A 15,154-nucleotide genomic window follows, 5' to 3' on the forward strand; every position below is an offset into this window, starting at 1 on the left:
GTTAGGCCATCTTGTGAAGGACTCAGAAACCAAGCCACTAGCGCACTTGACATTCTACCGGTAGATGGCGTATCCAGAATGTCACAATAGCAGACGGAAAACAGCAATGTGACCGTGAGCCGAGAAGCAAACGCTGTTTTCATCTTTGCTGGTTTGCTACGATGACCGTTATTTTGAATCAAAGCAATGTAAGATTTTTTGTTTTTTGTTTGTTTGAAGGTTTCCTCATTTTGCGTGACATGGACACCCTTATTTTCGACCAAGATAAAAAAAATTTGAAAATTTGTGGGCTTCTTCATTTTTCGAGACATGGATACCGTGATTTTGGATCAAGGTAATGTAAGACTTATTTGAAAATATGTGGGTTTCATAATTTGTCGTCGCATGATCAAAGAAACTACGGGGTGTTAATGTATTGAATAACATAGGCATCTATTACGTAGCTCGGTTAGCTCAGTTGGTAGAGCGCGGGACTTTTAATACTGAGGTCGAGGGTTCAAGTCCCTCATCGGGCGCTATTTGAAGAGTTTTCTTTCCAGCGAAATCTCATTATCGGTGTTTTCGTTAAATTTGTATGTTATTGAAATCATCCGCTAACGCATTAGGGCTCAAGACCTCAACGTGGTGGAAGTAATCAGACGAGGTGACCGAGTGGTTAAGGTGATGGACTGCTAATCCATTGTGCATTGCACGCGTGGGTTCGAATCCCATCTTCGTCGGGAAACTCAAACTAGAGGTCAATTTCGATGCCAAAGATGTTTGTCATAGTCAAGTGTACATGCTTGAGAAAACATTGATTGATGCATTCAATTAAGAAAGCCCCATTTGTTATAAGTAATTCTATGATGTTTGATCATTCGTCAGCAGTGGTTCTATGGTGTAATGGTTAGCACTTCAGACTCTGACTCTGACAATCTGATTTCAAATCTCGGTAGAACCTTTATTATAGTACCGTGGTATTTCTTGTTTTACATGCAGCATTTAGAAACCAACCAGCTCTTACAGAGATTGACTGTTAGTGGAAAAAATTTAGTTAGTTTACTTAATACTGCCCCGAGTGAGGTTCGAACTCACGACCTCGAGATTATGAGACTCGCGCGCTGCCTACTGCGCTATCGAGGCATGTACAATATCCTCCACAAAAAAGAGGCACCCCCCCAGTAGCCCAAAAAATAAAAATTCCTAATGAGCGCTAGATGGCATAGTTTTTAATTGCAAAATACAAACAAAAAAAGCATGCAACTTTTTTTTTGTTTGTTTTGACTGCAAAAACGAGACGGTTGCCATGATTTCAGTATTTTTGCTGCGAGCAAAATTTGGAAAACGGAGAAATTGAGAAAAAAGTCGGGGAAAGGCTAACCTCTGAATTGTTACCTTTCCCCCAACCCGACTTTTTTCTCAAGTTTTCCGTTTTCCATATTTTCTCGCAAAATGAAAACTTATTGGTGACAGACGATTTTAAAAGACGGAAAAAATTATAGCATTTCGAAAAAAAAACCAAGAAAAAATTAAAAACAATTTTTTTTGAAAAGAGGATTTATTTAATTTAAACAAACTGACAAATGAAATATGTTTAATGTTTCTTCCACCAGCCGACAAACAATCCTATGATACCGTGAACTTTTTACTACCTAAATGAATAAACAACTTAATTTGTCAGCACGCGCAACTAAAATCTTCTGATCTGTACCAAGAGTAGAAACTCCCATAGTTCATGTGAAACAAATAAATGAATAATATGCTTTCAGTATTTGATGTCCAATTATTTTGTTAACACGGCTTAAACTCTGTGCGTTTTCCCTGAACGAAACCTGTTAGGTAGGTGGTGTTCTGCCGTGTTAGGCCATCTTGTGAAGGACTCAGAAACCAAGCCACTAGCGCACTTGACATTCTACCGGTAGATGGCGTATCCAGAATGTCACAATAGCAGACGGAAAACAGCAATGTGACCGTGAGCCGAGAAGCAAACGCTGTTTTCATCTTTGCTGGTTTGCTACGATGACCGTTATTTTGAATCAAAGCAATGTAAGATTTTTTGTTTTTTGTTTGTTTGAAGGTTTCCTCATTTTGCGTGACATGGACACCCTTATTTTCGACCAAGATAAAAAAATTTGAAAATTTGTGGGCTTCTTCATTTTTCGAGACATGGATACCGTGATTTTGGATCAAGGTAATGTAAGACTTATTTGAAAATATGTGGGTTTCATAATTTGTCGTCGCATGATCAAAGAAACTACGGGGTGTTAATGTATTGAATAACATAGGCATGTATTACGTAGCCCGGTTAGCTCAGTTGGTAGAGCGCGGGACTTTTAATACTGAGGTCGAGGGTTCAAGTCCCTCATCGGGCGCTATCTGAAGAGTTTTGTTTCCAGCGAAATCTCATTATCGGTGTTTTCGTTAAATTTGTATGTTATTGAAATCATCCGCTAACGCATTAGGGCTCAAGACCTCAACGTGGTGGAAGTAATCAGACGAGGTGACCGAGTGGTTAAGGTGATGGACTGCTAATCCATTGTGCATTGCACGCGTGGGTTCGAATCCCATCTTCGTCGGGAAACTCAAACTAGAGGTCAATTTCGATGCCAAAGATGTTTGTCATAGTCAAGTGTACATGCTTGAGAAAACATTGATTGATGCATTCAATTAAGAAAGCCCCATTTGTTATAAGTAATTCTATGATGTTTGATCATTCGTCAGCAGTGGTTCTATGGTGTAATGGTTAGCACTTCAGACTCTGACTCTGACAATCTGATTTCAAATCTCGGTAGAACCTTTATTATAGTACCGTGGTATTTCTTGTTTTACATGCAGCATTTAGAAACCAACCAGCTCTTACAGAGATTGACTGTTAGTGGAAAAAATTTAGTTAGTTTACTTAATACTGCCCCGAGTTAGGTTCGAACTCACGACCTCGAGATTATGAGACTCGCGCGCTGCCTACTGCGCTATCGAGGCATGTACAGTATCCTCCACAAAAAAGAGGCACCCCCCAGTAGCCCAAAAAATAAAAATTCCTAATGAGCGCTAGATGGCATAGTTTTTAATTGCAAAATACAAACAAAAAAAGCATGCAACTTTTTTTTGTTTGTTTTGACTGCAAAAACGAGACGGTTGCCATGATTTCAGTATTTTTGCTGCGAGCAAAATTTGGAAAACGGAGAAATTGAGAAAAAGTCGGGGAAAGGCTAACCTCTGAATTGTTACCTTTCCCCCAACCCGACTTTTTTCTCAAGTTTTCCGTTTTCCATATTTTCTCGCAAAATGAAAACTTATTGGTGACAGACGATTTTAAAAGACGGAAAAAATTATAGCATTTCGAAAAAAAACCAAGAAAAAATTAAAAACAATTTTTTTTGAAAAGAGGATTTATTTAATTTAAACAAACTGACAAATGAAATATGTTTAATGTTTCTTCCACCAGCCGACAAACAATCCTATGATACCGTGAACTTTTTACTACCTTAATGAATAAACAACTTAATTTGTCAGCACGCGCAACTAAAATCTTCTGATCTGTACCAAGAGTAGAAACTCCCATAGTTCATGTGAAACAAATAAATGAATAATATGCTTTCAGTATTTGATGTCCAATTATTTTGTTAACACGGCTTAAACTCTGTGCGTTTTCCCTGAACGAAACCTGTTAGGTAGGTGGTGTTCTGCCGTGTTAGGCCATCTTGTGAAGGACTCAGAAACCAAGCCACTAGCGCACTTGACATTCTACCGGTAGATGGCGTATCCAGAATGTCACAATAGCAGACGGAAAACAGCAATGTGACCGTGAGCCGAGAAGCAAACGCTGTTTTCATCTTTGCTGGTTTGCTACGATGACCGTTATTTTGAATCAAAGCAATGTAAGATTTTTTGTTTTTTGTTTGTTTGAAGGTTTCCTCATTTTGCGTGACATGGACACCCTTATTTTCGACCAAGATAAAAAAATTTGAAAATTTGTGGGCTTCTTCATTTTTCGAGACATGGATACCGTGATTTTGGATCAAGGTAATGTAAGACTTATTTGAAAATATGTGGGTTTCATAATTTGTCGTCGCATGATCAAAGAAACTACGGGGTGTTAATGTATTGAATAACATAGGCATGTATTACGTAGCCCGGTTAGCTCAGTTGGTAGAGCGCGGGACTTTTAATACTGAGGTCGAGGGTTCAAGTCCCTCATCGGGCGCTATCTGAAGAGTTTTGTTTCCAGCGAAATCTCATTATCGGTGTTTTCGTTAAATTTGTATGTTATTGAAATCATCCGCTAACGCATTAGGGCTCAAGACCTCAACGTGGTGGAAGTAATCAGACGAGGTGACCGAGTGGTTAAGGTGATGGACTGCTAATCCATTGTGCATTGCACGCGTGGGTTCGAATCCCATCTTCGTCGGGAAACTCAAACTAGAGGTCAATTTCGATGCCAAAGATGTTTGTCATAGTCAAGTGTACATGCTTGAGAAAACATTGATTGATGCATTCAATTAAGAAAGCCCCATTTGTTATAAGTAATTCTATGATGTTTGATCATTCGTCAGCAGTGGTTCTATGGTGTAATGGTTAGCACTTCAGACTCTGACTCTGACAATCTGATTTCAAATCTCGGTAGAACCTTTATTATAGTACCGTGGTATTTCTTGTTTTACATGCAGCATTTAGAAACCAACCAGCTCTTACAGAGATTGACTGTTAGTGGAAAAAATTTAGTTAGTTTACTTAATACTGCCCCGAGTTAGGTTCGAACTCACGACCTCGAGATTATGAGACTCGCGCGCTGCCTACTGCGCTATCGAGGCATGTACAGTATCCTCCACAAAAAAGAGGCACCCCCCAGTAGCCCAAAAAATAAAAATTCCTAATGAGCGCTAGATGGCATAGTTTTTAATTGCAAAATACAAACAAAAAAAGCATGCAACTTTTTTTTGTTTGTTTTGACTGCAAAAACGAGACGGTTGCCATGATTTCAGTATTTTTGCTGCGAGCAAAATTTGGAAAACGGAGAAATTGAGAAAAAGTCGGGGAAAGGCTAACCTCTGAATTGTTACCTTTCCCCCAACCCGACTTTTTCTCAAGTTTTCCGTTTTCCATATTTTCTCGCAAAATGAAAACTTATTGGTGACAGACGATTTTAAAAGACGGAAAAAATTATAGCATTTCGAAAAAAAACCAAGAAAAAATTAAAAACAATTTTTTTGAAAAGAGGATTTATTTAATTTAAACAAACTGACAAATGAAATATGTTTAATGTTTCTTCCACCAGCCGACAAACAATCCTATGATACCGTGAACTTTTTACTACCTTAATGAATAAACAACTTAATTTGTCAGCACGCGCAACTAAAATCTTCTGATCTGTACCAAGAGTAGAAACTCCCATAGTTCATGTGAAACAAATAAATGAATAATATGCTTTCAGTATTTGATGTCCAATTATTTTGTTAACACGGCTTAAACTCTGTGCGTTTTCCCTGAACGAAACCTGTTAGGTAGGTGGTGTTCTGCCGTGTTAGGCCATCTTGTGAAGGACTCAGAAACCAAGCCACTAGCGCACTTGACATTCTACCGGTAGATGGCGTATCCAGAATGTCACAATAGCAGACGGAAAACAGCAATGTGACCGTGAGCCGAGAAGCAAACGCTGTTTTCATCTTTGCTGGTTTGCTACGATGACCGTTATTTTGAATCAAAGCAATGTAAGATTTTTTGTTTTTTGTTTGTTTGAAGGTTTCCTCATTTTGCGTGACATGGACACCCTTATTTTCGACCAAGATAAAAAAATTTGAAAATTTGTGGGCTTCTTCATTTTTCGAGACATGGATACCGTGATTTTGGATCAAGGTAATGTAAGACTTATTTGAAAATATGTGGGTTTCATAATTTGTCGTCGCATGATCAAAGAAACTACGGGGTGTTAATTTATTGAATAACATAGGCATGTATTACGTAGCCCGGTTAGCTCAGTTGGTAGAGCGCGGGACTTTTAATCCTGAGGTCGAGGGTTCAAGTCCCTCATCGGGCGCTATTTGAAGAGTTTTCTTTCCAGCGAAATCTCATTATCGGTGTTTTCGTTAAATTTGTATGTTATTGAAATCATCCGCTAACGCATTAGGGCTCAAGACCTCAACGTGGTGGAAGTAATCAGACGAGGTGACCGAGTGGTTAAGGTGATGGACTGCTAATCCATTGTGAATTGCACGCGTGGGTTCGAATCCCATCTTTGTCGGGAAACTCAAACTAGAGGTCAATTTCGATGCCGTCTGGTCCCGTTAGTACTTGGATGCAGACGTGTTTTTTGTGTTCTCCTGTTTCCCCATCAATTTGTGAGTTTATTGCTGATTTTCATTATTTTTTTGTTGTTATTTTCATGTTCTAGAGTGTTTATTTTGTATAGTTTTCTTGTTTTTCTCTTGTTTTCCCCAAATTTATCCTTTTCGGTGTTTTGTTTACTTGTGTGGGGGCCCCCCTTCCCCCTTGGCAGTTTGTTTACATTGTCTAGGGGACAATGGCTGCCAAGTGGCTCAATAGTGTAGATGTCGATTTTGGGGTTCAATTCCCGAGATTGAGTATGCGTGCGGTACATGGGTTCGTGCGTAGTTTTAAGGTTGAGCCACAGGATCTCTTAGGCCTAGTTGCTGTGCTAGATACGAGAAATCAGGTCGCTAGAATTACGTTTACGACAGAGGCATACACCTCAAATTTTTTGTCCCAACACAGTGGTATCGTCAGGACGGAATTGGAAGGGAAAGAAGTTAATGTAGTCATCAGGGACAGTAATATTCCGGAGAAATTTGTCAGAATTGCAGGGATTCCACAGAATCTAGACTTGGGAGTAGTAAAGACACGTCTGAAGGAATTTGGAACCATAATTGATGCTCGTTGGGAACGCTATCGGGTGGCAGAGGATGACGTTTTATACCCTGTCCTTGCCACTTGGATGATAGTACGAATGACGTTGACTAAGAATATTCCCTCATACATTACTATTGGCAGCTATCGTGCCATGGTAAAGTATGAGGGACAAAAACCTACTTGCAGACTGTGTGACGACGAAACCCATTTTAGCTACAACTGCCCAACTTTGAGACGTAATAAGGAACCTATCATTGTCCAAAAGCCCAGTAATAAAATGACTAAAAAGACAGAGACAGTCCCGGAAAAACCCGTCACTCTACCCTTAGATGTAGACCCCATGGTTTCTAAGGCCCTTCTTGAGTGTGGATTACAAAGTTCACTCTCAGGGGGACTCCCATTTTAGAAATTTCTCCCACCGAACAACCCGTTAAATCCACAGACGACCCACCACGACAGACTCCGCCCGCTCAAATGATAATCCCTGAAACACAACCTGATGACTCAGAACCTATGACAATTTCCATGGAACCAGTGGAACCCAATTTGGGGGAAGTTGAGTCCATGGAAACTGACAAAACAAGTGACCACCTGAAAGTTCCCACTGTACCACAAAGCAAACGTTTCAAACCAACATTGACACCCCAGAATTCTAGACCAACCTTGTCCACTTCTCAACCCAAGAAACCATTTAAATGACTGCAAAGCTAAAAATCGCATCTATCAACATTGGAGGGATTAGGTCAGTCGAGCGACGTCAAATTCTTTTTAACTTCTGCAGGGACGGTAACCTAGATATCGTGGGACTTCAAGAGGTAGCATTTCATTCTTGTCCAATTATTGAAAGTCGCTACCGTTTGTTGGCAAATGTCGGTCCCAACAAAAATGGAACAGCCATTCTCATTAGACATGGTCTGGACTATTCTCGATTACTTCTAGAACCCGACGGAAGGCTTATATCTATTGACGTGAAATGTTTCACGTTCATTAATATCTATGCTCCGTCAGGTAGTCACGTAAAAACCGAGAGAAACAACTTTCTTCGTCAAACCGTCCCTGCTTACACAATAACTACTCGACTGCCCTTCGTGTTGATGGGCGATTTTAACTGCGTAGACGACATCCAAGATAAGGCATGCTCCGACTCCTTCTCTTCCCAAAGTAATATTATCAGCTATGCTTTGAAAGAGATGGTTACTGGTCTTGATCTGGTAGATATCTGGAAAAAGCTAAATAAAAGTGAACCGGGGCACACCTTTTACCATCCCTCCGGTTCTTCTCGACTTGATAGGATATATGCTAGCCGATCTTTTGCAGAGAATTTTGTAAATATTTATTTGCAATCTTTGTCGGTTAGTGATCATCAATCGGTACAATCAACTTTTACCTGCAATCTCGATCTCCCACATCGTACTAGATCCCCTGCTGGTTTGTGGAAATTAAATACTTCCATACTGTCAGAAGAAGGCTATCAAAACTATGTAAAAAATTTTATTCATGAATCTGCCAATCATCCTCTTAGGGAAAGTAATGTCGCAAATTGGTGGGAGAGTGTACTGAAACCAGGTATCAAACGCATTTCGGTAGATTATTCTAAACAAAGAGCTAGAATGATTAGGGAAACGAAATTTTTCTACCAGTCCTGCATTCAGGAGATGGCCGAAGCAGATACCTTTGATTGGGTTGCCTTTCACCAGTTGAGGAAATTCTCAAAGTCTTGGGAGGAGAGCACACTTAAAGGGTATGGGATTCGTTCCCGCTGCTTTGAAGGCCAAGAGGTGGAGGAAGCCAATATTTTTCATGTAAATAGAGCTAGAGTTAACTACCGAAAATGTCGTATTGATAAAATCATTGCCTCTAATGGCACATGCTTATCGACCAAAGAGGACATTTCAGGAGAGATTATTTCACATTTCAGTAAAATTTTCAAAAATCAACCTTCTCCTGACATACTGGCAGGTACTGATTTTCTTGAGGGAGTAAGAGATTGCTTTAAGCCAACCCCAAACCTGACTGCACCAATTTCCCTCCTTGAGATTAAAGCTGCTCTGATGGCGATGAAATCAAACAAGTCTCCTGGCACCGATGGCATTCCTTACGAGTTTTACGTAGAATTTTGGGACGTGATCGCACCCCATTTCTTGGATATGTTCAATCATATTCTTGCAAGGGAAACTCTTACGTCATCGCAGGGCCAAGCGGCGATCAGGCTAATTCCCAAGTCTTCAGGGCTCTGTGGAATTTCTAATTTTCGGCCAATTTCTCTTCTGAATTGTGACTACAAAGTCATGGCATCTGTTTTAGCGAGACGATTGAGGCAGACACTGTCATCTACCATAGGGCCTCATCAAAAAGGTGGGGTACCTGGTAGATTGATTTTTGACAATTTAATGCTTTATAGAGATGTCATTCAATTCGTTGATGACCGGGGATGCCATGACTCTTCCAACTTTGCGATTCGGGGTATGGGCGCTGCCATTGTTGGAGTTGACTTTGAAAAGGCCTACGACCTGGTTAACAGGGAAGTCCTCTGGAGGATTCTGGATGTCATGGGCTATCCCACCACCTTCATCCGTTGGCTACAGACTATGTATTCTGTAACAGGAATGTCAATTCTCAAGGGATCGGAGGTGGCTGGGGTGCTTTCTGATATTCAATCAATTCGCCAGGGATGCCCCCTATCTGTCCATCTCTTTATTCTATACATTGAGCCGTTACTGTTGCGTTTATCTCGAGTTCTCCAGGGCATATCATTGTTTAATGAAAAACTCACTGTCAGAGCCTTCGTTGATGACGTCACCATTTTCATTTCTTGTGACGAAGATTTTACCAGGGCAGGACAGGTCCTTGACTTGTTCTGCCAGTGGACAAAGGCAAGGATGAATAAGGAGAAAACAAAAGCCCTGGGACTCGGGACTTGGAGCTCTAGGATGACTTGGCCTCTTGAGTGGCTTGTGTCGGCACAAACATTGTCCCTATTAGGAATTAAATTCTCTCACTCCATAGTTGAGACAGCTGATAGGGTTTGGAATGATGCATTCGGCTCTCTAAATGGTATTCTGCGAGAGAATGCCTGTCGACGTTTCAATCTATACCAGAGGGTTATTTTCCTGAAGTCGAAGGCTCTCTCCGGAACTGTGTTTATTGCACAAGTATTACCATGTAAACAAAATATGGCTGACCAGATTTTAAAGGCTATCATGAAATTTCTATGGATTGGAAAAGTTGAAAGGCCGAACAAAACTGTAGTTTATCGTCCTGTTAGTCAAGGGGGACTGGGAATGGTCAACACACATCTTTTTACCGTTCCCTTTTCTTGTGTCCTATGTATAAAGTCCTGACAGGCCCCAATAGTCCAGAAAGCTCTCTACTTCGTTATTGGATGTCCTTTCCTCTTCGAACCGTACTACCTCTCTACAAGAACAACACCGTACCCGTTGCAGTTATGAAGAGGCCCACTTACCTTCAGGAACCCCTGCACCAAATAAAACAACTATTTGCCTCTTCGATCCTGGTGCAGGGGAGTCCAATGGTGCACAGGAAAACATACAACCATTGGATCCTGGAGGTGACCACTTTGGGGAAGCTGGAGATCCTAAGGCCTAACCTGGATTGGCCACGTATCTGGAAGGAGACTGCAGCCCTGCCAAGCAACATCAGAGAAACCATGTTCCTTTTCAACCACCGACTTCTCCCTACCAGGACCAGATGCCATCGGTTAGATCCTTCCAAAGATGCAACATGTCCAATCTGCCATCAGCACCCAGAAACCGATGAGCATCTGACATTCCAATGTCCTGAACGCCACATCGTTTGGAGCTGGTTGGAAGGAACCATACGTCAAATGGGCTTCAAGTCTTCCAAAGAAGATCTCATTCGTGGCCATTTTGGGCCAATAGGTAATCTCCGGCAAACATTTACTCTTCTGGCTGCATACATCTTCATCACCTGGAAAGCAAGAAATACCCATCGTATCCCTCGCCAAGAAGAAGTAGAGAGCTTATGGAAAGCACTTTTTCCTCCCAGTCCACTCCTTTCCATTTAGTCTTCCCTTTTAGTTCCGTTTTGTTCTTTTATATTGCTTTTGTATATATTTCCCTGCCTCTATTTGTAAATCCTTTGTTTATTTTTGTTTTTTTGGTGTCTGCTAGACAATTGCTTTTGTTTACCTTTGGTTTTTTGTTTTTCTTGTATTAATCTACCTCAATATTTGTTCGCATTTGTTTGTTTTTGTTAGTCGACCAATTAACGGGACCTACATTGTCAAATTTTTGCTTTTCTTCCCCTTTAATCGTCTGCATCAAAGGAAAATAATTATTTGTATCTTTGTTTTCTTTTGTTTTGATAAATGTTAGAGTGCCATGAAAATTAACTGATAATAAAAGAGGATTTTACAAAAAAAAAAAAAAAAAAGATGCCAAAGATGTTTGTCATAGTCAAGTGTACATGCTTGAGAAAACATTGATTGATGCATTCAATTAAGAAAGCCCCATTTGTTATAAGTAATTCTATGATGTTTGATCATTCGTTAGCAGTGGTTCTATGGTGTAATGGTTAGCACTTCAGACTCTGACTCTGACAATCTGAGTTCAAATCTCGGTAGAACCATTATTATAGTACCGTGGTATTTCTTGTTTTACATGCAGCATTTAGAAACCAACCAGCTCTTACAGAGATTGACTGTTAGTGGAAAAAATTTAGTTAGTTTACTTAATACTGCCCCGAGTGAGGTTCGAACTCACGACCTCGAGATTATGAGACTCGCGCGCTGCCTACTGCGCTATCGACGCATGTACAGTATCCTCCACAAAAAAGAGGCACCCCCCCAGTAGCCCAAAAAATAAAAATTCCTAATGAGCGCTAGGTGGCATAGTTTTTAATTGCAAAATACAAACAAAAAAAGCATGCAACTTTTTTTTTGTTTGTTTTGACTGCAAAAACGAGACGGTTGCCATGATTTCAGTATTTTTTGCTGCGAGCAAAATTTGGAAAACGGAGAAATTGAAAAAAAAGTAGGGGAAAGGCTAACCTCTGAATTATTACCTTTCCCCCAACCCGACTTTTTTCTCAAGTTTTCCGTTTTCCATATTTTCTCGCAAAATGAAAACTTATTGGTGACAGACGATTTTAAAAAACGGAAAAAATTATAGCATTTCGAAAAAAAAACCAAGAAAAAATTAAAAAAATTTTTTTTTGAAAAGAGGATTTATTTAATTTAAACAAACTGACAAATGAAATATGTTTAATTTTTCTTCCACCAGCCGACAAACAATCCTATGATACCGTGAACTTTTTACTACCTAAATGAATAAACAACTTAATTTGTCAGCACGCGCAACTAAAATCTTCTGATCTGTACCAAGGGTAGAAACTCCCATAGTTCATGTGAAACAAATAAATGAATAATATGCTTTCAGTATTTGATGTCCAATTATTTTGTTAACACGGCTTAAACTCTGTGCGTTTTCCCTGAACGAAACCTGTTAGGTAGGTGGTGTTCTGCCGTGTTAGGCCATCTTGTGAAGGACTCAGAAACCAAGCCACTAGCGCACTTGACATTCTACCGGTAGATGGCGTATCCAGAATGTCACAATAGCAGACGGAAAACAGCAATGTGACCGTGAGCCGAGAAGCAAACGCTGTTTTCATCTTTGCTGGTTTGCTACGATGACCGTTATTTTGAATCAAAGCAATGTAAGATTTTTTGTTTTTTGTTTGTTTGAAGGTTTCCTCATTTTGCGTGACATGGACACCCTTATTTTCGACCAAGATAAAAAAAATTTGAAAATTTGTGGGCTTCTTCATTTTTCGAGACATGGATACCGTGATTTTGGATCAAGGTAATGTAAGACTTATTTGAAAATATGTGGGTTTCATAATTTGTCGTCGCATGATCAAAGAAACTACGGGGTGTTAATGTATTGAATAACATAGGCATGTATTACGTAGCCCGGTTAGCTCAGTTGGTAGAGCGCGGGACTTTTAATCCTGAGGTCGAGGGTTCAAGTCCCTCATCGGGCGCTATTTGAAGAGTTTTCTTTCCAGCGAAATCTCATTATCGGTGTTTTCGTTAAATTTGTATGTTATTGAAATCATCCGCTAACGCATTAGGGCTCAAGACCTCAACGTGGTGGAAGTAAACAGACGAGGTGACCGAGTGGTTAAGGTGATGGACTGCTAATCCATTGTGCATTGCACGCGTGGGTTCGAATCCCATCTTCGTCGGGAAACTCAAACTAGAGGTCAATTTCGATGCCAAAGATGTTTGTCAAAGTCAAGTGTACATGCTTGAGAAAACATTGATTGATGCATTCAATTAAGAAAGCCCCATTTGTTATAAGTAATTCTATGATGTTTGATCATTCGTTAGCAGTGGTTCTATGGTGTAATGGTAAGCACTTCAGACTCTGACTCTGACAATCTGAGTTTAAATCTCGGTAGAACCTTTATTATAGTACCGTGGTATTTCTTGTTTTACATGCAGCATTTAGAAACCAACCAGCTCTTACAGAGATTGACTGTTAGTGGAAAAAATTTAGTTAGTTTACTTAATACTGCCCCGAGTGAGGTTCGAACTCACGACCTCGAGATTATGAGACTCGCGTGCTGCCTACTGCGCTATCGAGGCATGTACAGTATCCTCCACAAAAAAGAGGCAACCCCCCCAGTAGCCCAAAAAATAAAAATTCCTAATGAGCGCTAGATGGCATAGTTTTTAATTGCAAAATACAAACAAAAAAAGCATGCAACTTTTTTTTTGTTTGTTTTGACTGCAAAAACGAGACGGTTGCCATGATTTCAGTATTTTTTGCTGCGAGCAAAATTTGGAAAACGGAGAAATTGAGAAAAAAGTCGGGGAAAGGCTAACCTCTGAATTGTTACCTTTCCCCCAACCCGACTTTTTCTCAAGTTTTCTGTTTTCCATATTTTCTCGCAAAATGAAAAACTTATTGGTGACAGACGATTTTAAAAGACGGAAAAAATTATAGCATTTCGAAAAAAACCAAGAAAAAATTAAAAAAATTTTTTTGAAAAGAGGATTTATTTAATTTAAACAAACTGACAAATGAAATATGTTTAATTTTTCTTCCACCAGCCGACAAACAATCCTATGATACCGTGAACTCTTTACTACCTAAATGAATAAACAACTTAATTTGTCAGCACGCGCAACTAAAATCTTCTGATCTGTACCAAGAGTAGAAACTCCCATAGTTCATGTGAAACAAATAAATGAATAATATGCTTTCAGTATTTGATGTCCAATTATTTTGTTAACACGGCTTAAACTCTGTGCGTTTTCCCTGAACGAAACCTGTTAGGTAGGTGGTGTTCTGCCGTGTTAGGCCATCTTGTGAAGGACTCAGAAACCAAGCCACTAGCGCACTTGACATTCTACCGGTAGATGGCGTATCCAGAATGTCACAATAGCAGACGGAAAACAGCAATGTGACCGTGAGCCGAGAAGCAAACGCTGTTTTCATCTTTGCTGGTTTACTACGATGACCGTTATTTTGAATCAAAGCAATGTAAGATTTTTTGTTTTTTGTTTGTTTGAAGTTTTCCTCATTTTGCGTGACATGGACACCCTTATTTTTGACCAAGATAAAAAAAATTTGAAAATTTGTGGGCTTCTTCATTTTTCGAGACATGGATACCGTGATTTTGGATCAAGGTAATGTAAGACTTATTTGAAAATATGTGGGTTTCATAATTTGTCGTCGCATGATCAAAGAAACTACGTGGTGTTAATGTATTAAATAACATAGGCATGTATTACGTAGCCCGGTTAGCTCAGTTGGTAGAGCGCGGGACTTTTAATCCTGAGGTCGAGGGTTCAAGTCCCTCATCGGGCGCTATTTGAAGAGTTTTCTTTCCAGCGAAATCTCATTATCGGTGTTTTCGTTAAATTTGTATGTTATTGAAATCATCCGCTAACGCATTAGGCCTCAAGACCTCAACGTGGTGGAAGTAATCAGACGAGGTGACCGAGTGGTTAAGGTGATGGACTGCTAATCCATTGTGCATTGCACGCGTGGGTTCGAATCCCATCTTCGTCGGGAAACTCAAACTAGAGGTCAATTTCGATGCCAAAGATGTTTGTCTTAGTCAAGTGTACATGCTTGAGAAAACATTGATTGATGCATTCAATTAAGAAAGCCCCATTTGTTATAAGTAATTCTATGATGTTTGATCATTCGTTAGCAGTGGTTCTATGGTGTAATGGTTAGCACTTCAGACTCTGACTCTGACAATCTGAGTTCAAATCTCGGTAGAACCTTTATTATAGTACCGTGGTATTTCTTGTTTT

General features: G+C 39.9%; 2 protein-coding genes, 11 non-coding genes and 1 pseudogene across 13 annotated transcripts; 13 read left to right on the forward strand and 1 right to left on the reverse strand.

Moving 5' to 3' along the window:
* Positions 1-637: 637 nt before the first annotated feature.
* Positions 638-719, forward strand: Trnas-gcu. The gene has a single exon. It is a non-coding gene; the product is annotated as a tRNA-Ser (tRNA).
* A 330-nt stretch (positions 720-1,049) lies between these two features.
* On the reverse strand, positions 1,050-1,122 carry Trnam-cau. Its single transcript has one exon. It is a non-coding gene; the product is annotated as a tRNA-Met (tRNA).
* A 1,351-nt stretch (positions 1,123-2,473) lies between these two features.
* Positions 2,474-2,555, forward strand: Trnas-gcu. Its single transcript has one exon. It is a non-coding gene; the product is annotated as a tRNA-Ser (tRNA).
* Positions 2,556-4,305: 1,750 nt separating this feature from the next.
* Trnas-gcu lies at positions 4,306-4,387 on the forward strand. The gene has a single exon. It is a non-coding gene; the product is annotated as a tRNA-Ser (tRNA).
* Positions 4,388-5,940: 1,553 nt separating this feature from the next.
* On the forward strand, positions 5,941-6,013 carry Trnak-uuu. The gene has a single exon. It is a non-coding gene; the product is annotated as a tRNA-Lys (tRNA).
* Positions 6,014-6,496: 483 nt separating this feature from the next.
* On the forward strand, positions 6,497-7,542 carry LOC116919314. Its single transcript, XM_045178670.1, has 3 exons — positions 6,497-6,628; positions 6,677-7,220; positions 7,286-7,542. Exons 1-3 carry the CDS (start codon positions 6,497-6,499, stop codon positions 7,540-7,542), a joined length of 933 nt encoding a protein of 310 aa, XP_045034605.1.
* A 491-nt stretch (positions 7,543-8,033) lies between these two features.
* On the forward strand, positions 8,034-9,057 carry LOC123475670. The gene is given in 2 exon segments (XM_045178671.1): positions 8,034-8,954; positions 8,956-9,057. Coding segments are annotated over 2 exon segments (1,023 nt in total).
* Positions 9,058-9,743: 686 nt separating this feature from the next.
* On the forward strand, positions 9,744-10,888 carry LOC123475671 (annotated as a pseudogene).
* A 491-nt stretch (positions 10,889-11,379) lies between these two features.
* Positions 11,380-11,451, forward strand: Trnaq-cug. Its single transcript has one exon. It is a non-coding gene; the product is annotated as a tRNA-Gln (tRNA).
* Positions 11,452-12,791: 1,340 nt separating this feature from the next.
* On the forward strand, positions 12,792-12,864 carry Trnak-uuu. Its single transcript has one exon. It is a non-coding gene; the product is annotated as a tRNA-Lys (tRNA).
* Positions 12,865-12,986: 122 nt separating this feature from the next.
* On the forward strand, positions 12,987-13,068 carry Trnas-gcu. Its single transcript has one exon. It is a non-coding gene; the product is annotated as a tRNA-Ser (tRNA).
* Positions 13,069-14,626: 1,558 nt separating this feature from the next.
* Trnak-uuu lies at positions 14,627-14,699 on the forward strand. The gene has a single exon. It is a non-coding gene; the product is annotated as a tRNA-Lys (tRNA).
* Positions 14,700-14,821: 122 nt separating this feature from the next.
* Positions 14,822-14,903, forward strand: Trnas-gcu. Its single transcript has one exon. It is a non-coding gene; the product is annotated as a tRNA-Ser (tRNA).
* Positions 14,904-15,052: 149 nt separating this feature from the next.
* Positions 15,053-15,124, forward strand: Trnaq-cug. Its single transcript has one exon. It is a non-coding gene; the product is annotated as a tRNA-Gln (tRNA).
* Positions 15,125-15,154: the final 30 nt, after the last annotated feature.

The sequence above is a fragment of the Daphnia magna genome, linkage group LG9 (genome assembly GCF_020631705.1).
Source record: "Daphnia magna isolate NIES linkage group LG9, ASM2063170v1.1, whole genome shotgun sequence".
In the NCBI taxonomy this organism is placed as follows: domain Eukaryota; kingdom Metazoa; phylum Arthropoda; class Branchiopoda; order Diplostraca; family Daphniidae; genus Daphnia; species Daphnia magna.

Coding starts and splice junctions, on each gene's coding strand:
- LOC116919314 (XM_045178670.1), top strand. CDS start 6,497: ATGGCTGCCAAGTGGCTCAATAGTGTAGATGTCGATTTTGGGGTTCAA. Junction 6,629..6,676: donor ATCTCTTAGGCCTAGTTGCT/GTGCTAGATACG, acceptor TTTACGACAGAG/GCATACACCTCAAATTTTTT. Junction 7,221..7,285: donor TCTTGAGTGTGGATTACAAA/GTTCACTCTCAG, acceptor TTAAATCCACAG/ACGACCCACCACGACAGACT.